This window comes from Grus americana, chromosome 1 (genome assembly GCF_028858705.1).
Source record: "Grus americana isolate bGruAme1 chromosome 1, bGruAme1.mat, whole genome shotgun sequence".
In the NCBI taxonomy this organism is placed as follows: Eukaryota; Metazoa; Chordata; class Aves; order Gruiformes; family Gruidae; genus Grus; species Grus americana.
In genome coordinates, this window is record NC_072852.1 from 185,896,606 (window position 1) to 185,921,164 (window position 24,559).

Below are 24,559 nucleotides of genomic sequence, written 5' to 3' on the forward strand. Positions count from 1 at the left end.
CATCATTTCAAGAGAGCATGGGAAAACAGAATGGCAAATTAGGTCATAGCTTCTTAAGAACCTTACTCCTTCATCAGTCCTAATGCTCTTTTTCATAAATTAAGCTATAAAGTCTCAGGGCAAGAGAGTATGTCTTCCTGGCAGCCTGGATAGCATCTAGAATAATGAAGCCTCCTTCCTTTTTATGGCCTCTAGGCATCACTGTAATATAAATTATGAATAAAATGATCCTAGTTTGTGGTCACAGCATGTAGACAGATTCATTCATGTAAGTTGGGAACACAATAATTAATTAATTTTTAAAAAGGAATTAATAATAAGTATTCCCAAACATGTAGAGCTCAGAGACGATGCTCAATTTATTGCCTGAAAATAGAGGGCCATTGCTCATAAATAGGATGTGGGAAAATTTTCATAGCTAGTCTGCTCGGGTGCCTGTGGGTCACATTTCCAAAAGCATTTGGATGCTTAAGGATGCTGGCATAAAAAAATTCCACCCCAGGAGTTTTTCTCCATCTTTTGGCACCCAGAGGTACTGGACAATTGGTGCTGTCACGGTCTGGAAGGAGGCAGCCTGGCTGAAAGGCTGCAGGGCTGGAAGCCAAGAGTTGTGGTTTCTCTCTCGAGCCATTGACACTATCCTGCAGTGTTAAAATAGGCCATAAATTTGTCACACCCCCTCCCGCACCTCATTTCTGCCCATTTGTAAACAAGAAGCAGTTTTGCTCACTTTCAGAAAGTGCTTTAGGATCAGTGAATGATAAAAAGTGACTATTTTCATTCTGGGGCAAGACTCGAGTTCATTGTCCAAGGTCTTGCTATTTCTGCTGACCTTGCCCGCAGATATGCTAAATTGTGAGTTACTGCTAACTGTGATAAGGCTTCTCTGGTGTGAACAAATATTCATTAGGAACTTAACTGAAGCAATTGCTTCAGTTTAAATAGCTTAACAGTGATTCACTGAATGCAGATTAGGCTACAGATCCTGTAGTATGGTTCATATCAATGCTGAAGATACAGTTTACATTATGAAATCCCCAATATGTTCATTATTCTCTCCTTGCTGTGCAAAGTCTTTCCATCTTGAAAAATACTGATTATAGCACCTCAGTTTTCTTAGTATGTGTACACTCCTGAGGATCAACTAGGCCTTCTTGCAAAAAAACTCTTATTGTTGCAGAAAACTTGTGTTGGAGGTATGCAAACTGAATGCGTGTATATCGTTAGGGAATTAGGGATTGCCATCATGGGAGTGTTTAGAAGAATGACAGATGAGGGAAGTTTTAAACTTTTAACTTTACTAAATCCATTCTTTAAGAACACCCTTTGTGCTCATGGCTAATTCCCACACATTGTTCAACATCATCACTGCTGGCCTTTAACAGCCACATTGTAAGTCAGCTGTGAGTACACAGCGCTGCGGAGATGATGCTTCACAGCTGGCACAGATGGCTGTGGTCTTTGGTGGTCCCTAGTTGCCGAGGTTGGGTGATCAGGCTTGAGAGCTCATTGATGAGGAGCCAGAACTGAAGTGGGTTTGTCGTCTTTTTCCTCTGATTATTTCTTGCTTGTGCTTGATGGTTTTAACTCATCTGCTCCCAGTATCGCTTTTCTTGGTTTTGGCTTTGCCAGTCATCCTTCTTGTGTATTTGGCAGGATGTTCTGACTATTTGCAGTCCCTTGCACTTATCCTCTGTCTGACTTCTGTTATTTGGATGCCAGCTACCTGCAATCACACCCATCTTTGGTAGTTATGTTGCTCACGTACTTATGCAAAATGCTTATACATTGCATCTTGCTGTGCATGGAGTGTTACAAAATCTGAACATTCTGTTGTTATTTACACCATCCTTGTACATATTTGGGTTGAAGGCAGATTAATATTAAATATATTCTGATTAATACATTTATTTCTACGTGTCACAGACCTCTGTTTTGCTACACCTGCATATCTGCAATGTTGTCCACCTTTCTGACCTGTCTTTCCATGGCACAGCAGGCTTGTAGCCTTTATTCTCTTACTGTCTGAACACTGGTGGCCACCCTGCATGGTGACCTTGTAAAGCAGATGGATATTTTGTCAGCCTTTCCATGGCTGTTTCTGCAGATATTGAATCTGCAGTAGCCTGCTGGGGAAGAAAAGGAACTGTATTCAATGACTAATAAGGCTCTTCATAATTCTACCTCAAGGACACTGAATCCTTTGCTCTCTCTAGGGAAAGCAATTCTGCCAAAAGATAAGGTCAGGGAGCGGGCCACATCTCTGGCAATATGATGTAGTGTCATTTGTAAAAATGATGCTTGGATTAACTGGTCAGTTTGTTGCTTCCCCTTTGAACTCACCCTGTCACTTTGATTTGGGAAGCTGCATTCCTCAGTGGATAGAAGGTTTGAAGAATGAGAATGAGATCCTCCTCGACTTTGTCCCCAGCTCTGCTACGATCTTCCCTCATGACCCTGAACAAACCACTGTGGACGTTATTAAAATGCTGGAATAACGGTCAGCCCGGAAAAAAATGTGTTTTGTATAAAACCTAATTTTGTCTTGGTATGGTTGGCGTTCCTTGAGATAATTACAGGGAAAATCATTGATTCTGAGGGAACACAGCTATCCCAGTGCTCAGGAAGATGAGTGTCTGGAGTGGCCATGTGTCTGGTGCCCTCTGCTCCTTGGCAGCCCTCCTGGTCAGGATCACACTAGAGGTGGCCTAGGGATGTGAAAAGGTATGTGCTGTCCACACTAGCCATTTGTTCTAACAGTAGGTGAGTCCAATCTCCAGGAAGCTCTTGACCCACTCTTACTCTTAGCTTTCTCATACCCTCAGTTTCCTCATGAAGGGGAAAATCTGACACCTGCTTTATAGGAAATGCGTAGTTAAATAAAGCAACTGCTGTTTATATTGGTGTGATCATTCTCTGAGGTTGTGCTGGATAATGAGATGTTGAAATGCTAACTAAATTTTTGCTAGTGTCCTCATCCTTCCTAACTGATGAGGTGTTTTGTCATCACCTAGATAAATCAAGGAAGCATTCCTGGCTTGGATAGTGAGGGAAAGTACCTTGCAACAGGAGCTTGCAAGTAACTGATGGAGTCAAAAGCAATAGGGGTACTTAAAACTAAGGAAAATAAAGTGATACTGTTTGCCTTTGGGGAACACAGTCATGGATCATATTGAGAACTTAGACAAACCTAACCATGGTAGCAAGGGTTTTTTTCTTAATTTAACAAAGCATCATCCTATGCAGTTCACAAGGTGGTGCACCACCTCCTGGGCCCAATGATGCACTCATGAGTTCTCCCTGCGATTTGGGCCTCATCTTATGGCCTTACTGCAGTTTATTGAACTAACCATTTAACTACTTAAATATTAAAAACATTCAATTAACTTTCCTTGGATCTATCTGGCACTAAGATAGGAAAAATTCTAGGGTTTAAAATGTATGACTTGGCATGATTAAATGGTGAAATGAATAATGTTTTAATGAGTGATTTGTAATTATTTAATAATTAAAGAGCTCTTATGAATATTCTTAAACACCCTGTGGAAAATCTAAATGGTATGCTGATTTCATCAAGCATTCAAATCTAATCAGAATTTATTTTTACAGCATCATTTAAACATAGTCTACAAGAACATTGTCACAATAATGCCCACAAAACAGAAAAGGTATAATAGCTCTGCTTTTTTAGTATAAGATCTTGATTTTTCCATGCAAAAGATTTTTCTGCACTAATGGACTGCAGCTGAACTCTATTCCAAATCCCAGAGCAGCCAGTCAGGTTTCATCAGTGGTTCAGTGACAGGTTAAGGGTGCATCAGTTGTGGTTTGTAAACACAGATGAACAGTAGCCTCTTGCGGCAGGGAGAGCCGTCCCATTCACCCCTGCCTGGAAACAAAGAAAAAGAGAGATCACAAAGGAAAACAAGAAGATGTGAAAAGGGAACTGTTTCACTCCTGACATGAAATCATTCAATCTCAGCTCAGACTCTGGAAATCCAATTCTCTTTTAATTTATGTTTCCATAGTATGTACATTGCAGCTTTGGGCAATGTTTTAATAAGATGATGTTTTCTCTAGCTAATCCTAGAAATACTCATCCCACAGGGATGGCAGAGGTTCAAGGGCAGGGTAAATTATGTGGATTGTAAATCATCCCAGGTTTTTCTTACCTCCGATATTCAGGGTCAGACAAATTTTTATGTTAAACAGGCTGTTAACTAGTCCTCCAACAGCTCTGAAAAGGGATAACAGAGGCCTCTGGATAAACGTTGTCAGAGATCCATCAGTCCATTTCAAAAATGACCCCTGCAGGCAAAAAAAATAACTCCAGAAGATTAACAGAAACTGTAGGTTGCTATTTCATTCTGAAAGCAGTTTGGTATGCTTATATTTGCTGGGATAGAAGAAGGACTGAATGGAGGCCCTTTTCCACATGGATGTTGATACGGTTATTGCTTGTGGGGATTTCATTGTCCTTTAGAGCTGCATGAATAATTCATTTTTAATTCCATATTAGATTAATTTCACCTCATCTTCTCTTCATGAATTGTCCTCAAATAAATTGTAATTTTCTCGAATATATTTGTTATCCGGAATAGACTATAGTGCTCATGAGTAATTCATTGCAGGTAGGTGACATTCAGAATTTGAGACATTCAGGATGGATACACAGGTCATTGTTGTGCCCTGTTATATGGGTAAAACTTACAGAATCAAGTTTCTATTTCCAACATGCATTTACAAAGCTGAAATTCACTTGCTTTTACTATTCTACAATGCTAATTCTAAATTCACCATATCAGCAATAGCTCTGGTAGGTTCATTGGCTGGAATATTTGGAAGTAGGAAGATGCAGCAAATGAATTCATTAAAAGAATGAATGAAAATATACATGCAAGCTTTTTACAACACCAAGTCTAGGCTAGTGACCTGACATTCTGCTAAACAGAGATTAAACAGAGAACTTACTATCCACCATACAGCTTCTCCCCTGAGATTTGCACCTCAACTTTCCTACTTCAGATGATATAACTGGAATATGACATTGACCAGAGTTTATCACTTCAACTTTTTTTCCCTAAAACTCTCATCTTCTTCCATGACCAACCCCCAAAACCATCGAAAGATAAATGTATGAGTTTTTGATGACTCTTTAGTTTTGCTGAGACTGAAAAGAATTTCCATGGCTACGAAGAGAAACTATTCACTCGAAAACAAAAACATTTTTTATAGTAGAATTTTTTGATCAGTTGAGTCATAAAGTTCTTTCAACTAACATTTGTTTTCATTTCTGGTCATGGAACACTTGCCTTTTGGCAAGCTCCCCCTCTCCAAAACTGGGTTTCTTTCTGCCCCTGAGCAAGTTTATGAAGGAATTCATTCTCATCTGCACTGGCAATGCTGGTTAGGGGACCTCTGTCAGTCCAGCAGGTTTTCTGCACAGTAGAGAGGGTTAAACATAGGAGATGTGAAACGGCTAGAGCTTTGTAAATAAGAAGTAAGCAAAGAAAAATGTGGAAAAATGATTGGCTATTGAAAAGGGACAGGGCCACAAATGAAAGTCCGAGAAGGGGAAATCTAATAGAGGTGGAAATGTGAAGTGACAGAGAAATCCATGGAAAGCTTGCAGTTTCGAAGGGAGGGAAATCACAAATGGAAACAGAGGAACAGAGAGAATGCTTGCTCAAAAAAAGGCAAAAACCTGAACAGCGCAATTCAAATAGCTATTCTGCGATTGCAAGTTAGGCCTGTAGTGTAAGCAATTACATGGGTTTTCTGCACGGCCAGTAGAGAACAGGAGATATCTTCAGACCGTCATACACCCAGTGTAAGAAAGGCATTGAGGGGAGGTAGGATGAAGTGGCTGTCACTGGAGGACCCTGCTGAACAGCACGGCCTAGGTCCCTCCACCTTTTTGACTGCTAAAGTTAGGCAAAATGAACCTTACAGTGAAAAGAAGAAGCATAAGACGACAGGTAAGCAGAAATGGAGAGATTAGAACTTGTCCAAAAGGATGCTGTTTACAGCGCTGCTTTCTTGGGTCCCCAGCGAGCTTGGAAATGGAATAGACAGGGACAGCTCTTGACTCTGAGTCTCTCCAAACTGGCTGGGTCCTCAAGAGTTTGCATTTGGCAGGGAAGTGTACTCTTTCATCTGAGCCTTGAAGCAAGAGCATGCATTGTGCTGGTGTTGAGGCTCAGGGGAAAACTCTTCTCTTCACCATCTTGAGGCATTTAAATTTCATACACTCTTGTAGACATGGCTCAAGAAGAATATGGCACCCCAAGGCAAACACTTATGGAAGCATTTGTGTTTGGCTTCTGAAAGATACAGCAAGTATTTTTGGCTTTAAGTTAAAGGCTCACCTGATATAATCTGAGCAGGTAGCAAGGTGAAGTCAGAATCTTTTAGCAAGTATCTCTTGTGAAGTTGAAAAAGGGTTCACTATTCAAAAGAGGTTTGATAAATCATAGAGAAAGGTCCAGCCTGGTAGGCATCATGCTGTGTGTTGTGTGGGAATCAGAGGGAGAAACCTCTCAACTATAATCCATCAACTTTCTGTCCTGTTATAGTCAAGGATCGCAAGGAACCTCCTTGACTTCTCTGCATTGGTGTGGCCTTATTTTAACATATGAGGAAAATAAACCTCATGCTCAAAACCCTTGACATAATAAGAGAGGCAGGATGACATGAGGAAGGAATAGAAGCTTCAGAAGGTCCAAGTTCCAAACAGGAGTTGATTTGTTGCTACTTGAGTGTGTCCTGTGGCAAAGCAGAGTGCGACTAACCTCACCAGCAGCACTGAGCTGAATATCAGGAACTTTTGGTCAACACTGGTACACAAGGGCAGAAGCAGAAAAGGAGGAAAAAAGACTCAGGTACAAGAAAGAAAACTGTGGGAAGTAGAGAAGAAATCATGAATACTCATGTTTTGAAGAAGCCAGTACCTCAGCTTGTGTCCATGTCATTCTTTTTTGAGTAACAGCAACCTTTGTAACTAATCCAGCCTTTCTGACACAGATTTTGGCAATTTTGCTTTGCGAATGAATCCTCATGAGATGCATTAAGAATTACACTACGTGCAGGATTAAGTCTGCCAAAGATTAGGGGCAAGAACCAGGCATTGCAGTGTTTGACTGTGGAGTTCTCAACACCAGAAAGAAGCATAGAATAAACACAAAAGAAAAGTCTCACTCATCTTTCCAAAAGATAGAGTATTATCTCCCTATTATCTCTTCTAATTTAACTGAGCTGAGTTCAGCATTCCGCAGGAACATTCGGTGAAGTAAAACTACAAAATGAAGGGCAAATGCTAGTAGATATTCAGGGTCTCGCTTTTTTTCCCCTTGTCTTCCAAAAAAAAAAAAAAAGTTAAAATGTGTAAAACATCAGCATATGAAGAGCAGTAATTTAGGAGTCAGATGCCATTTAGGTTGTAAGCAGAATTAGTTTGCTGCTGTCATTACAGGGTCCAGTGGGTGCAGCTGTGCTTCAGCAATCCATTTCAATACATGATGCAATGCATCACAGTTTGCGGATTCTGCTTTGGATCTGCCCCCCGGAGAGACATCATGAGGTTCGGCAGACCAGCCCTGAAAGGTGTGGGGGCCTTTCTGCATTCCCAAGACTTGGCAGCAAGTGGTTTGGCAGGCCTGGGTTATAGTATATTAGCCCATCTTTGCTGGGAAGGGCCTGTCTCTGCAACAGCAATAAGGATTTCAGGCTGGTGCATCATGTTGCTTTAGAGAAGGAGAACAAAACAGATCTGTCAGACCTGAATTAAGATGGATTTTTGTTGAAAGTTCTTGGAATTGATTTCTTTCCAGTTTCCTTCTTGGTAAGTAGTCAGCACAGTTGGGTTCAACTTACAAAATATCATTGATTTCTCTCCCCAAACCACAGATGATTCAGCTTGTAATTTCCTCTACAATTATAGAGCAGGTCTCCTTAGAAACTGCTTGTATCTATTCAAAGTTTCGTCTTGTGGAAACCACATTTCCCCTCTCTTTGGCCAGATGTGCTTGGCACGAGTCCAGACAAAAAAGGAGGAGGAAGGTACGATAAATATTCTCCTGCTCCCATTCTCTCTTTTCTGCTTCCTGAAACGAGACTCACAGCATTACAATTTCAGCTCTCTCTGAGTGCTTTGGGATCTCAGACCATCCCAAGCGGTGGGGTCAGCTATAGGGTTGCTCATGGCTCTGCCAACAGAATGACCAGTATGTTGCATAGCATTTCTCTTCTAAGATAGGACAGGATGCAACGCAGAGGTCATGGTTTCTCTACCCTGATACAGTGTCATGCCACCAAAGACTAGTCAAGCCAAGCTGATTGCACAATTGGCTCTGCCTTGGCTGGCTGTCATATGTTTCTCCTCATATACAACTTCAACAACACATAGGGGAAGTCTCCACCTTCTCTTGGCATCCCCTGTGACCCTTAAAGCAACCCATCCTCATGCAGGGAGTCCCTGTCATGGGAATTGCTTGGCTTCTGGGTTTGAGAGATAGGCTCAGATAAACCACAGGCTCTAGTTTGGACAGATAAATCATAGGAAGTAATGACAGTGTGCAGAGCTTTGCAAGAAGGAAGCTGGCGCTGGGGCAAGGTCACACGCAGTGTCTCTAACCTCTACTCTTTCCTCAGCACTTTTCTGAAAAGGTCAAGATAACATTGAATTCATTTTACATTTATAAAAAAAACCACCCTTACACCTTCTGCCTCAGTAACTGCAAAACGGGTCTGTGCTGGCAACGGAGGCAAAAACAGTCCCAATTTGCCCATATTTTGATCTTCACTGTGTCACGAGAAACCCCCAGAGTGATTTAATTTCAATCATTGGAGTGGCTGTGGATTGACACTTGCGTAAAAGATGTTGAAACCATATCTGTTGTGTGTAAAACTTACATCCATACTAGTAAAGAGGTAGAGAAGGCATAAAGAATAGATACAAACGAAAGCAATACCTCTATAGGACAGAAAGTTGTAGGTATGTATAAATGTGTTTCTACATATAATATACACTTGGATGTGTATGTATAATGCGTAGATACATATGTATGTGCACATATATACACTCCCATACATATGCATAACAGCTATGAAGAGGTATTAAAAATATGCAAATATTAAAACCCACTCCCTTACTAATAAACTGAGAGGGATCTGAGAAAAGATATGGTAAAAAAGAGATAGATACCAGTTTTATGGACATGTGCTCTTCTTCCCTTTTATTCCTTCTTCCTTTTCTGTGTAGGGAAAGAAATCTTCGTCCCTGAGATATTTATATTTTACCAGCTTTTGCCAGCATGGTTCTTTGTTCTGGGAAATGACACCACTTCCAGTATTATACCTGAAAGCTTTTGTTGTACAAGTGCTTTTCCTCAGAGGCGGGTGGGATCTGGTCTTCCCAATACCTTTGTGTAGATTGCTTTAAGTGTCTTTGTGTATCAGGCCTTTAATCTGAACAATTCACTGAAAAATCATATGGGTCCAGAGGGCAAATTCCTGTCTCAGAATGGGAGGCAGTATGAGACACAGCCATCACCCCAGCATTTCAGCCAGCACTGTAAAGTTTTCTGAGGCTACATAGGTGTGCACATGGACGTTTCATTTATGTTTTTTTTTTTTGTTTATTGTGGTGTGGATAGGTGCCTGCTCATCCCTGTGTCAGCTGGAAGGCAACACCTAACAGAGACTTTGCATAAACTGTCCCTTGGGGAGAGGATTTTCACATCATACCAATATTGAGGTTTGCTGGTAAAATGTTATGGAACAGAGCTGAGAAGCTTTTCAAGCTCTATTAAATTTACATAGGCTTCTACCCATTTCTTAAATCCTGTTCAAACATCCTCTGTACAACAAATAATTTCCACGGTCCCTTAAAAAAGCACTGACGCATAGTGCACATTTGCACTGATGCAGTTATTTAAAAACCAAATATTTACTAAAGGGGCTCAAATGACCTCCATTCTTCCTCTATACAAATACAGGCTACAAATATACTACTGAGCCCAGAGAAATCTGCTCCTTAAAATTACTCTTGACACTTAATTGGAGGTGGGATATGTTTTGGTGAGGACATACTTTTTACAGACATCACAGACCAGAATCCAGGTCTTCCCTAAGATGAGCAGTGTGGGTGGTTTTCAAGAGCTTGCTCAACAATCACCAAGGTGTAAGTGTCCAGCAGCTTTTTGGGACACTCTTTTGGAATTTGGCTCTGGGGCATGTCCCCAAGCATGGTAGATGCCTCTTACAGACAGTGCAGGAGACTGAGATCTAAAAATCACACCAGGAAACTTCTAGATGAGCTTCTTGATGTACTGTCTGCAAAACTGCACTTGACTTCAGAAAGCTGCTTTGTCTTTCAAGTAATACAATGGAAGATGTCTTTTGTGATGAGCAGCAGTGGATGAGGATTGTTGTGCTAATCCTGCAGAACAAGGGGAAATAAGTGACCAGAGTTTCCTACCCACTCTTCAGTCTCACCACAAAATATTTTTAAAAGACATAATTTCCAAGTGCTTGCCATTTGCAAAACAGCAATCTCTCCACTGCAGCTAGATGTATAATTCCTACAGGTGCTGATACATTTCATGGCCTCTTTGTTTTGTTCTTGAATAACCTGTGAATTAACCATGATCATCCCAAATGCATTCATTACCTGGTACTATTCACTGCACACTTTTGACAAATAATCCTTGGCTTGTCGGCTCTCTGTGAACAGCCGTATTCCAAATATTCATGCAGAGGTATAAGCCATGTTGTATGCATCTTTCTCCTGACTCGTTGGAATTAATTCTCAGCAGTAGGGTTTCAGACTGTGAATTAAAAATATTTCTATGAATATCTTGCAATACTTACTGGAAAGTTCAAGTCTCACTCACTCATTTGCTACTATATTTGTGGTAAATTGGTACAGAAAGTTACATGGGTTCAGGGATCACATCTAAAAATGTGATTTTTAGTTTTTCAAGATTTTCAATCATAGAGTCATAGAATGGTTTGGGTTGGAAGGGACCTCAAAGATCATCTAGTTCCAATCTCCCTGCCATTCGCAGGGACACCCTCCACTAGACCACGTTGCCCCAAAGCCCCATCCAACCTGGCCTCGAACACTTCCAGGGAGGGGGCAGCCACAGCTTCTCTGGGCAACCTGTGCCAGTGCCTCACCACCCTCACAGTGAAGAATTTCTTCCTAATATCTCATCTAAATCTACCTTCCTTCAGCTTAAACCCATTACCCCTTGTCCTATCACTCCATGCCCTTGTAAACAGTCCCTCACCAGCTTTCCTGTAGGCCCCTTCAGGTACTGGAAAGTTGCAATTAGATCTCCCTGGAGCCTTCTCTTCTCCAGGCTGAACAACCCCAACTCTCTCAGCCTGTCCTCACAGGAGAGGTGCTCCAGCCCTCTGATCAGCTTCGTGGCCCTACTCTGGACTGGCTCCAACAGCTCCATGTCTCTCCTGTACTGGGGCCCCCAGAGCTGGATGCAGTACTGCAGGTGGGGTCTCACAAGAGCAGAGTAGAGGGGCAGGATCACCTCCCTCGACCTGCTGGTCACACCTCTTTTGATGCAGCCCAGAATACAGTTGGCTTTCTGAGCTGCGAGTGCACATTGCTGGCTCATGTTGAGCTTTTCATCAATCAATACCCCCAAGTCCTTCTCCTTGGGGCTGCTTTCAATCCATTCTCCACCCAGCCTGTAGTTGTGCTTGGGATTGCGCCAACACATGTGCAGGACCTTGCACTTGGCCTTGTTGAACTTGTTTGCACAGGCCCACCTCTCAAGCCAACAAAGATGTTAAACAGTGCCGGTCCCAGTACCAACCCCTGAGGCACACCACTCGTCACTAATCTCTGCTTGGACATCGAACCATTGACCACAACTCTTTGAGTGCAACTATCCAGCCAATTTCTCATCCACCTGGTGGTCCATCTGTCAAATCCATGTCTCTTCAATTTAGACACAAGGATGTCATGCGGGACAGTGTCAAATGCTTTGCACAAGTCCAGGTAGTCCATCAGTCTTCCCTTATCTTACCAACACTGTAACCCCGTTATAGAAGGCCACCAAATTTGTCAGGCATAATTTGCCCTTAGTGAAGCCGTGTTGGCTGTCACCAAAATCACCTCCTTATTTTCCATGTGCCTGAGCACAGTTTCCAGGAGGATCAGCTCCATGACCGTGCCAGGCACAGAGGTGAGACTGACTGGCCTGTAGTTCCTTGGGTCTTCCTTTTTTCCTTTTTTAAAACTGGGGGTTATGTTTCCCCTTTTCCAGTCAGTGGGAACTTCACTGGACTACCACGACTTCTCAAATACAATGGAGAGTGGCATAGTCACTTCATCCACCAGTTCCCTCAGGACTCGTGGATGCATCTCATCAGGTCCCATGGACTTGTGCACCTTCAGGTTCCTTAGATGGTCTCAAACCTGATCTTCTCCTACTGTGGGTGGGTCTTCATTGTCCCAGTCCCTGCCTTTGCCTTCTGTGACTTGGGTGGTGTGGCTAGAGCACTTGCCAGTGAAGAATGAGGCAAAAAAAAAGTCGTAGAGTACCTCAGCATTCTCCATATCCTGGGTAATCAGGTCTCCCATTTTCCTCCAGAGAGGGCCTACATTTTCCTCAGTCTTCCTTTGATCACTGACATGCCTATAAAAGCTTTTCTTCTTTTTCAACAGACTTCACAGCCTACACCCCCCCCCCCCCCGATGAAAGTCAGTGGGACACTGTAATTCTATTTCATTAGGACTTAAATGAAATGTTCTGCCTCTGCCTTATTAGCACAGCTGAAGCTGGCTTGTTTGAATCACAAAATATTTTCATAAGATTTTGCTGGGTCTGTTCCTTCTGCTTCATGAAGATGTCTGTTTGCTGTCTGGTTCTCATATCATGGACATGTTCTGCTTCCCAAAATCTCTGCCTGATGTTAGGATGCATGATGCTACTCATTTGCACTCCAGCTCTCAGCAGCCCTATGTGACCACACAGAGATGGTTTTTGAAGGCTGGGCAGGGGTTTCACAGGGAGAATCAGAGCAGTCAGATGCATTGCAAAACAGCGAAGATGTGGTCATCCGGAAGAAACAGCAGTGCAATGGCTGAGGTTGTGCAAAACACTTAGATCAGTGCCCAGAGCTCTCTGTCACACTTTCTGTCTCTTCTTCCTTTACCCCTGTGTTGCTAGGATATTTGTCAACAGAATGGAAATGATACTGTTCCTGTGGAGAAATAGAATTTAATATTACTACTATCTCCTGTGGAAAAGTGAGAGTGAGTCAGAGTTGAATAGAGTTTGGTTTATATATGAAGTCTTTCATTCTGCAAGGTAACTAACTCAAAGCACAGGGCTGTGAATTTAATGCTACCAACTTGGGTGGCTGTGTAGGCAAACAGCAGGCTCCGTGCATTAAGCAGCAACGTGCACTGCTGTAGCTATTAAAAGCAGTTTCACTAACAAAGAAATAGGGGAGAAATGCTCATCAGAATCTTTCTCAGTGGGCAGCATTTGATAAGTGCCACAAGAAGCTTTGAATACACACTGGGCTGAAATCAGGTAGGATTGCCTCACTTTAAATGGACTCTGCTTTGTCTCTGTCTTTCCAGCCTTCTTTGGCTGCCCCTTTCTTTGTATTCCTCCTCAATATGAACATGTTCTGCTCCTCACCAGTGACTCCTATGCCCATGCTGCCCTTATTTCCAAACAAAATAATGTAATACAATTTAAAATGACAGGATTCAATGGCACAAAGCTCAAAATGAGCAGCTTTGTTTGTTTAAGTAAGAACTTCTCCTTTCAGTGACCTTTCTGTCATGTCTCATCGTATTTGTCCTACGTCCTGCCATATCCTGCTAATATGTCATACCAGACGCTGTTATAAGCAGCTGGTACTTCCCCACACTTTAATTTCCTGTGGGCAAGGAGGTTACCTGCTGAATTACCCTATACAGCTCTGTGTGCTTGTGTATAGATATCACCACCTGGTCAAACAATCCCGGCAAATGAGAGGCCACAGTTACTGCTGTTCTGCTCTGAAATGCTGCTTTCCCTGTTCGTTGGCCAGTCATGGACAGACATAAGAGGAGGGAGGAGAGAAAGGATAGCAGAGCTGGGGAAAAATATGGTGCTTTGTTGGTGCTTGCAGGATCCAAGGCAGATGGTCAGTCACAGATGGATGCTTTGGGCTGGCAGGTCAGCCACAACAGCTATCAGCTCTGGTTGCTGGCTCCCTTCCCCAGTTAACTGTGTGGCCTGGTCAGCCCGCTCTCTTGCTTTTTTTTTTTTACAGATCTTTCCCAGTCTGTGCATCTCTGGATGGCTCATAACATCTCAGCCTGTTGGCTGCAGTACAGTCAGTCTCAAGATGGCTGAAAAGCTGAGTGCAAGATGGAGAGAAAAAGCAGATGATGGAAGAGAATCTTTGAGGGAAGGGGAGACAAAAGGATTGCATATTTCTGGGTCCTTGCCCATGCAGTGGATGTGATTGGGAAGGGCTGCAGTGGTGATCTCATGGAACTACTGTGATACTTCAGGTCCAAAAGGGCTTTGTTACTGGAGTGGAGCAGATGCAGGCTAGCCCCTGCCCTTTCTACAAGTCCTCCTTCTGTCCCCCCTCCACTCGTCTTTTTTTTTTTTTTTTTAATGGAGGCAAAAAGGGACACAGACTCATCCCTTCATTATCTTATCTCATTACTTCTGGTACATCTTTTACTGAACTAATTTCTGACTCCAAGAAATCTCTACACATTCCTTGAGCTTTTCCAGCTGGAGGGTTTTATTGGTGTAATTCAATATCCTTCTCCTCCTTTTGCATCTTTCCCATTTATGCTCAGTGTTCAAGACCAGCAGAATATTTCTAAATCTGGTGTACACTTCCCAAGCTTTTGTTCCCAACTGGTGTAAGCCAGCAAAGACTCAGTCATTACTGTGCTCACCTGTAGAAGTCAACAACTGAATTTAAGGAACTCGCAGCTTTACTAACATTAATAAAAAATGGCAAAAATGCTTTATTGCTTCTTTCTTCCTGGCCCCATCCTTGGGCTCATAATCCCCAGCAGGTGAAGAGCTGCACTGGCGTGACTCTACACGTTGAGATTTTGAGCTGCCATTTTTCAGGCTGTTGCCATCTGCCATCCAAAAGTATGAATCCTTTTGGAGGTAACAAAGGGGGTCTCTAACAAGCACTGCAACATGGAAATATGCTTTTAGTGGTTTAAAATGGTTAAAATATTCCAATATAACCCTTACTCTTATTTTTTTCCTTGTTTTTATTCCCTACTTCATTTAATAAAATCCCTCTGCGAGAGAACAGTGGAAGAAGGAAAAAAAAGAAAACCCAACCAAAAACCAAACCCCTTTCAAAGCCATGTGAAATTACTTTTGAATCAGATGCAAATTCAGTCCTCTTGTTCACAAATTGTTATATGTACAGCCTTTCTCTGCTGGGTCCTGAAGCAAGGGCAGAAGTGCTGTCTCTACAGCACCATGAAACTTCATGTCAGCAAAGCTCTACCACCGATATGATCTCAACCTCCAGCAGCAGAGCTCACTGAGTAAGTGCCTGATGGCGTTGCTATGCACATCCATAACCTGAAGCAATCAGAGCCTGGAGGATAAAGCTGGGGTTGGAGGGACTTATGAAGAGAGGTTTACTGGACGTGCAGTCACCACACACACAGAGGCTAGAGGACCTCAGGAAGCTTATGGCTACTGAACTGTGCCCTTCTCAGCAGAGATTATGACCACACCATCAGGTGCAGACAATATGCTTCCTGCTTTTTACGTGGATTTCTTCACTGAGAAAATGACTGTGCCTTTCTGCAGGTACTAACCATGTAAGTGTTAAATGCAGACAGCTGGAGAGTAGGTGTACCAATGGGCTATTAGTCCTGTTCACCAACTTGCTTGGTAGCTGTGGTGTCTAGTCAGCCATTATGTCTTTTGTCTCCATACTCTGCAGCTCCTTGAGAGCTGGGAATCCTGGGCTTTGTGGTACCATTAAAGTAGGGTTGCAGCCTTTTCCTGAAAACGCAACTGACAGCACTTCCTGAACATATGCAATGGCATTCCCAAGCGCAGCATGAGTTCAACAAATACCAAAGGTTTTAGTATCACCCAGGGATGATTAGGTCCCAGACAACTAAAGATTATTTTAGGACAAAGCCAACATGGGTTGCACCATTTAGATTTCTAGGATGAGACTTTGGTCTACAGAGCACTGAAAGAAAGCGGGAGATGCTGATCCTTCCCCTGTCTGAGCCCATAACCCTGATATATCAGACAGGATTGCTGCTGCCCCCAGTAATCCCAGCAGGAGTAGTGCCATGTCACCAGGAGATGCTGACTGCCAACAGAAGGCTCAGCAGCTCCAGCTTTTAATTGCGAACGGTACCTTCAGACTCCATCATTCACACTTGGCAAATGCCAGTCAGTTTTACAACATTATGATGCTTTGACCAGTGCTGCTGTGTCTGTGGTTAAGCTAGCTTTTATGTGCTGCAGGAGGCTTCTCCTGCATGAACTCTTCACTTTTAGGGATATGTGGCCTTGCCATCCATCGGGGCAGCAGCAATGGACTGCAAGTATATTCATCTGACAACAGCTTTATTTTAATTTCCCCCACCTGTCATCCAGGTCACATTACCCATGAAGAATTCAGGTTTTTATCTCTCCTTCCTGGACCATGCTTGTGAGAGATCCCACAGGACAGTATCAGCTAGAAAGAGCATCTCAGTTAAAGGGTTCAGCTGGGTGTGAATCAAAAGGGTTGTACAGACATAAATATCTCAGGAAAAGAAAACTGATAGCTTCTCTCTGACCATCACTTTCTGTTGGAGTCTTACTCTGTCTCTGGTGGATATACTATTAAAGTGGTATTAACCTGTATTATTTCCCTTTGTCCTATCAATACCCAGGAATTCACGAAGATTAAGTCCTACCAGGTGCACATGGTGTATTCTTGTCCTCTACATCCATGTTAAAGCATTAAAATGTATCCTTGCTTAAAACAAAATAAAAAATTGAACCAAAACAAAACAAAAAGAAGGAATCCAGGTTGTTTTTTCTGAACCGAGTGATAGGGGAAAAGACAGATCTGTGATAGGAACAGCCCAGAAATGGCTTACAAAAGACATCATAAAACTGTTCCCATCTGGCCATGGCAATGGTTTAGGCTGGGATTTTTAAAGGCACCTGATGTAGTGATGTGTCCAAAGCCAGAATGCTTTGCCAGATTCTCAGATTTTAATGTGGGATGAAGAGTATCATTGCATGGCGCACATCTGAAATGCTCCTCTCTGCTTTCTGGGGTTTCTGCTGACCAGCTTTATTTTTGTTTTGAAGAAAAATTACTTGAATGAGATCAGTGTTTTTTGCTTTCCCTCTGCTCTCCCAGTCATCTGTAGCTGTAGAAGTAGTACTTCATTCTGTTTGCTCCCAGTTCAGAGTCTTCAATGTGCTTCAACGTACTACTTAGGCTTGGCAGATAGATAGACATGCTAACTGGCTGTTCTGCTCCTCCATTCCCTGGGGAACTTTCGTCCCTTTAACAACAACTTAAAAACCATGTTTCTACCTGAAACAAGCAAGGAACAATTAAGAATCTTCATCCCACCTCTCCAGCCTCAGACTGGGCACCAGTGACCTTACCCTATGTTTGGAACCCTTGAACAACACATCAACCTACCTCATTCTCTTGAAAAACAACAAGGATGGGGATGAAGCAAAGGAACCCTACACTTTGGTGAGGTTTTAAACCTTCTTTCACGGTTAGTATGTGCCCTCAATGGGCTATCTACCAGAGGCAGAGATAAAACAGGAGATGGGGTACAGATATTCCTGGCAGAAGCATGTTGGGTTTAGGCAGCACAAAGCCAGCACTGCTGATGCCTTTTTTTTGCTGCTGTTGTTGAACTGAGTGGGACATACCTAAGGGTTGCACTAGCTGGCACTTTTTCTGCAAACTGAACTGGCCCAACTATAGTTAGTCAAAAAGGTTCCCTCTGGGTTGTTATTCAGAGGAGAATTGGGGTTTCAACTAAAAAAACCCCTCAGTTTTTCCAAGGAAAACCTTTGAGTTCGAAAGTGCAATCTTACTTCAGAGGGCAGATAGGGTGTGATATGCTATTATGATACAGCCCCCATTTTTCTCAAAAAATGTATAGGCTTGAGTCAAAAAAAGAGATCCAGCTTTTCTAAATTTAAATAAATAAGTAAATACATACATACATGCTTTCCAAAAGAATAAATTCATTCTTACAAGTTTAATTAATTTTGTAGTTGCTAAAAACAGCTCCCTCCCCAAAACTAAGACAGCTATGAACATGTAAAGGAGTATTTTCAGACAGCATGCTAACAACCTAATAAAAATATTTACTTACATTGACTTTGATTCAATTAGAGATTTATTCTAATTATCTGACAGAAATTAACCACCTTTCCTTATTAGAACCTAAATAAAATAAATTCAATTATATTGTACTGACTTGAATAACTCACAGGGGGAAATTGTGTAAAGAAACGAGTACCTTGTTCTGCCTGCTGAGGGGTACAGTCTACTCAGCATCTTGCAGGATGAATCCTTCTGAATATTCCCCTCCCTGTGGGCTTGCTCCACAACTCCCCAGCCCTTGAAGGGATCACAAATACATGAAGGGATAATGAAGCCTCTGTCTATACAATTATAATGGATTACTAAAAGTATCAGAGTTGCTGTAAATAAATCATTATATCAGGCTCATTTAGCCTGATTCCTACCCTCAGATGGCTTGTAATACAGTCCCAGCTCTGAAAGTCAGCCATTCCTTCTCAATTAGATTTATCACTAATCAAAAATGGAAGCTATCCTGCCAGCTCTGAATTGCACTTGGAAATGCCATGTTGGGCTGAAGCCTCAAAGCTGTATTTATTCATTTATTCAAATTTAAAAAACACCCATCTGCAAAGATTTAGATGCCCTAACTATTAATTAAAAATTACAATGACCATCTAGTGAGCTGCAGCGCCCACATTAACCAAGCCATCTAGTAAATCACAGCAGCAGAGCTCCTTTCACCTGCTGTCTCCAGGCAACACACCTTCCACCTTCCTCAAAAACTCCATCCAGTAAATGGTTTACAGCAATTGCATCTCTGCAAGCCGCGATTTTCCCTTTTCACAAAGCCTGATAGGATGACCAGTCTTGTAGGGACCGTGCAGCCAGACCTGCATCAACTGTACTCGGGGCAGAGCTGTTGCCGAGTCGGGGTTGGTGGCGTGCTGGCAGCATCTGTCCATCTTCCTACACGAGGGGAGTTTGCACTCCAGGGCTGCAGGGGACTTGCTCCTGGCCCAACACTGTCTTAAAAGGCATCTTCCTTGTCTCCCTCGCTACCTTGTTTGCAGCTCAGATCGTACAGTTGCACCTGATGCCCAGCTCCCCACCGAGCCACGCTTGCTGCTGACCTGCTCTGGTTCCTCTCGCTTTTGGGTCCCAAATCACTGCATGGAGAGAAAAAGTATATTGTGCCCTGGAAGGTCTCAGGTCACTTCTAGTTCAGGGCCAAATGGTCATACAGAGGTGAGTACGATCCCTCTCCCCCACTGCCAAGTACACCCACAAAATCCCAGCTAAGTAAATCCATCTTCTGCAAATATGTGTTGGGCCAGGGTACAAAACAACATGCTGTGTGGGCAGATGTAAATAAAATCCCTTTACCATTGCAATCTAGCCATCTCTTGGCAGCCATGGCAACCAAATAACAGTACTCAGATTCTGTCACCAGTGATACAGCATAAAAGTTTATATAATATAATGCAGGATAGGCTTATACCAAGTTTCACACAAGGAAGTCAAAAGTTAATATTGTATTTACCTAGAGCTACAGTAGGAACCAGGTGTGTGTGGGAGGAGACATCTGGATATGACCAGATTATATTTTGTAGTTTAATCCCTTCACTGTCTCATAAATAGATTTAGGTGTCAAAATACTCTTTGAAATTGCTCCTCAGTGAAATGAGCAGCATTCTGCGAGTCTCTACACACAGTCTCCAAGGCTGCTTTGAAGACATGAAAGTATTTTTCTACCACTGTGTGACCTCATGAAATACTAATATCAGACATACTTCACATGTAATTCTTTGTACCTGAGGGGATGATTAAGGAGAGGAAGAAATGTTTTGTCTAGGGACAGAAAATTTGTGGAAATAAGAAGTACCATGGGAGTAGAAGTCTGTTCTGCACAAGGCAGCAACCCAACCCCAGTCTCCATCCAGACATCCTCCGAGGTCTGCTTTTTAGGAAACTATAGTCTTAGCTGTTAGGTGGAGACTGATAAGAGGAATATATATATTAAAAAAAAAAAAAAATCTCTTTTTCCCTAGATTGTGTGAAGAAGCTAAAAAATGGCACCCGAGCCAGAGTGTACAAGTGAAACATGCTCTCAGCTCTCCATAGCATGGAAGAGCACAGCACAAACAACTCACATGAATCCATGCTGCTAGTTTCCAGAATAATTCAGTAAACATCTCATGGCTAAAATCTCCTCTAAGAGCTGATGGCAAAAGTAAGTCTATTGATTTGATCCATGAGACCTTACTCCCTGCTCTGTCATGGTGGTTTACACCTCTCTGACACCAGTATTACAGTAATAAACCAAATCCATCATATTCATATGAAAACCAATAATGTGCATTGGAACTAAGCAATTAAACAGGATAATATGTTTCAACAAAACAACTGTTTCAATCCAGCAGAAGCAGCAGGAAATAATTTCATTTTATTTTAGAAAACTTTTTTTTTAAAAGAACATTTTAAAAACTCATAACAATTTGAGTAAATGAGAATGGAAGTCTTTAGTCAGCACTCAGAAAATGAGAAAATGGATGATTTAAGATGCAGAACCTATAAACTTGGCCTCCTTGAAGTTATCAAAACCAGCAGAGGATCTGATGATAAAAGGGACAATGTAAAATAATAAGAAAATGCAGTAGAATAAAAAGGAGGGACAACAGCTATATACATGAAAGAAATTATTGTTCAACTTGCTGCAGTGCAACATATTAATATAGCACAAACTTTACATGCAGTTTTGTGAATTTAGCAAAAATGTAAGGAGGTAATTTTGAAATCTTCAGATCAAACGGATACATCAGAGATTCAGATGTTTGATCTGGGCATCACTTTAAAAACAGATATGGTGCCATGGGGCCAAGGATGATCTGTAGTTTCAGCATTAGGTATTACAACGAAGGCTTGATGTCATATGCATAGCCTGTTCTACAGCAGGTGTTAACACGAGTGGGCATCCTACCATGTCTGGTGAATCACATGTCTGCACATCATCTTACTTGACCACAGCTATGACACTGCACAGCCACTCCTCTCAGGGTCAGGGCCTGGTTTTGACCATGTTGTAATGAAAGACATGGAGGATACAGATGCCAAATGCCATCCAGGTCTTAAAGTTAAGGATGACTGAGTCTGATGTAGTAAGCAGTTGTTAGACTCTGACTACCTGTGTAGTCAATGGAGTAGGCTCCACTTTCAGACTGCCTATGATAGATAGTGACTTTGGGCATTATGGCTAGATCGTGACATCCTTACTCACATCCACTGAGTTCTTACCTCTGCTGGTTGCAAAGGGTCTGGCAGCCCTGTCTGCTACCTCTCTGAGCCATTCATTGCTCTTCTGACAATGAAGGACGTCTTAACAAGCATCATCTCAGCCTACCTTAGGTGCCATGGTAGATGGTCTGAATATGGTCTGTGTCTATGCTGCTAAAACAAAAAAAAAAGGCCAGGGGCCCAGCCTCTGAACCTCAGGCTAGGTAGGGTGGACAATGTCTGCACTGCCTTGCACAAGGGCCTTTAGAGCAGCCTTGTCTTGGAGAGAGCTGGCTGAGATGACCCAACAAATGAGACATTCAGATAATCAAAGATACAGTGTGTGACCTTGTTCCCTGATAACATAGACCTATACAATCTTATCAGTTATGCAACATAACCCACAGGCTGATGTAACATTCCCAGTATGAAAATGAGGAAGAAAAACCAGATCTATCCGAGAAGGTCAAAGTCTGCATTCTAAAACACTGTGTTAGGATATAGCTTACAGTATTTATTAGCACCTCTATAAATATTGAGATAGAGATCCTCGTACTACCAAGATATTTCCAGTAGTACTTACATTGTGCAAGACATCTCTCAAGCATTACAGAAAATCATGTCCTGGCTTGTAGACCTCTTTTACTTTTTGCACTAAGAGACTGATACCTTTTTTTATCCCAGCTGCTCCCTTTTACAGGAAGATAAGCTTGCTGTACTGTGAAAGAGCTAATGAATGCATTCTTGAAACTAATTCTGAGCTAAAGGGGATGAACCAGATGACTCACAGGTTTTGGTTGCTGCAATTTTGTTAAACCCATCGGTAGCAACATCTGTCCCTTGAGCGAGTGAAGCTGGAAATGCTTTCTTTCCTTTTTTTAATTATCAGAGTAAAAAAAGGAAGGGTAAGGTAGAGAGTTGGCTCTAAGGATGGTGTCACAGATAAGCTGTTACTGGCACTTGGTTTACTTCATCTGAAGCTTGTTCAGGCCTTTACACTTGACTTCAGTGGAGATAAGCCTTTAGCAGGCCACTGTGGGTATATCTGGAGGGAGGGAAACATGACATTTCCACCCACACTTTCCATCTGATGAATGTTCATCCAACATGCAAGTGGTCTATTTCTTAGTTTGGGAAATAGATTTATCTGTGACTTGACATCCCTGAGATATCTCAGAAAATAACTACAAAAGGCACCTCACTTTGTCAAGACATTTCCACTTCTACCTGCTTGGGAGGAGAGGGGAGAATTTATGTGAGGATGCAGGTGGTGATGCTGTCAGACTTGAAAGTAGCATTGCACAGGCTCTCCTTTGGAGACAGCCAGGTAGACCTAGTCCCAGTACTGTCCTGGATGTCTGATACAGACAGATCCACCAGTCCTAAAATAGGAGGCAGATGGAGAACTTCTTTCTTATAACAGAATAAAAACTTTGATGCAAAAGTTCCAGTGGGACTACTCAAGGGATAGCTCACCCATGTGAGAATGAAAATCCTAGTCATAGAATCATAGAATGGTTTGGGTTGGAAGGGACCTCAAAGATCCTCTTGTTCCAACTCCCCTTCCATGGGCAGGGACACTCCACTAGACCAGGTTGCCCAAAGCCCCATCCAACCTGGCCTTGAACGCTTCCAGGGAAGGGGCAGCCACAGCTTCTCTGGGCAACCTGTGCCAGCACCTCACCGCCCTCACAGTGAAGAATTTCTTTCTAATATCTCATCTAAATCTACCTTCCTTCAGCTTAAACCCATTACCCCTTGTCCTATCACTCCATGCCCTTGTAAACAGTCCCTCTCCAGCTTACTTGTAGGCCCCCTTCAGGTACTGGAAGGCCGCAATTAGATCTCCCCGGAGCCTTCTCCTCTCCAGGCTGAACAATCCCAACTCTCTCAGCCTGTCCTCATGGGAGAGGTGCTCCAGCCTTCTGATCATCTTCATGGCCCTCCTCTGGACTGATCCCTGATCCCTGGATGCTCAGACAATTTATTTGCATTCCTCCCAGGCTACCTACACTTGCTTTCACCCTCTGTAGGCTTCCTTTTTGTGTTTGAGTTTGTCCAGGAGCTCCTTGTTCATCCATGCGGGCCTCCGGGTGTTTTTGCCTGACTTCTTCTTTGTTGGGATACATCCCTCCTGAGCTTGAAGGAGGTGATCCTTGAATAGTATCCAGCTTTCTTGGGCCCCTCTACCCTCCAGGGCTTTGCCCCATGGTACTCTACCGAGTAGATCCCTGAAGAGGCCAAAGTTTTCTCTCCTGAAGTCCACGGTAGTGAGCTTGTTGTGCACCCTCTTTGCTGCCTTAAGGATCTTGAACTCCACCATTTCATGGTCATTGCAGCCAAGGCTGCCCTTGAGCTTCACATTCCTTACCACCCCCTCTTTGTTGGTGAGAACAAGGTCCAGCATGGCACATCTCCTCATCAGCTACTCTATCATTTGGAAAAGGAAGTTATCATGAACACATTCCAGGAACCTCCTGGATTGCTTATGCCTTGCTGTATTGTCCCTCCAACAGATATCAGAGTGATTGAAGCCCCCCATGAGGACCAGGGTTTTTGAACATGAGGCTATTCCTGTCTGTAGAGGTCCTCATCTGCTTGGTCTTTCTGGTTGGGTGGCTTGTAGCAGACACCCACTATAATGTCACCTGTTCCTGCCCTCCCTTTAATCCTGACCCATAAGCTCTCAGTCAGCTCTTCATCCATCCCCAAGTGGAGCTCCAAGCACTCCAGATGGTCATTGAGATAGAGGGCGACACCCCCTCCTTGTCTCCCCTGCCTGCCCTTCCTAAAGAACCTGTGTCCTTCCATCCCACCATGTCTCCGTGATGCCAATAAGATCATAGCCCTGCAGGTGATCACACATCTCTAACTCCTCTTGTTTATTCCCCATGCTACATGCATTTGCACAGAGGCATTTAAGTTGGGCCCCCGATGAAGCTGACTTACTGGCTGGAGTGGCTGGAAT

General features: G+C 42.8%; 1 protein-coding gene across 1 annotated transcript; it reads right to left on the reverse strand.

Annotated features, from left to right (window-relative positions):
* Positions 1–3,787: 3,787 nt before the first annotated feature.
* LOC129205651 (lactose-binding lectin l-2-like) lies at positions 3,788–7,170 on the reverse strand. Its single transcript, XM_054823587.1, is given in 6 exon segments — positions 3,788–3,811; positions 3,813–3,889; positions 4,173–4,308; positions 5,313–5,438; positions 6,951–6,981; positions 6,983–7,170. Coding segments are annotated over 6 exon segments (582 nt in total).
* Between the last annotated feature and the right edge of the window lie 17,389 nt (positions 7,171–24,559).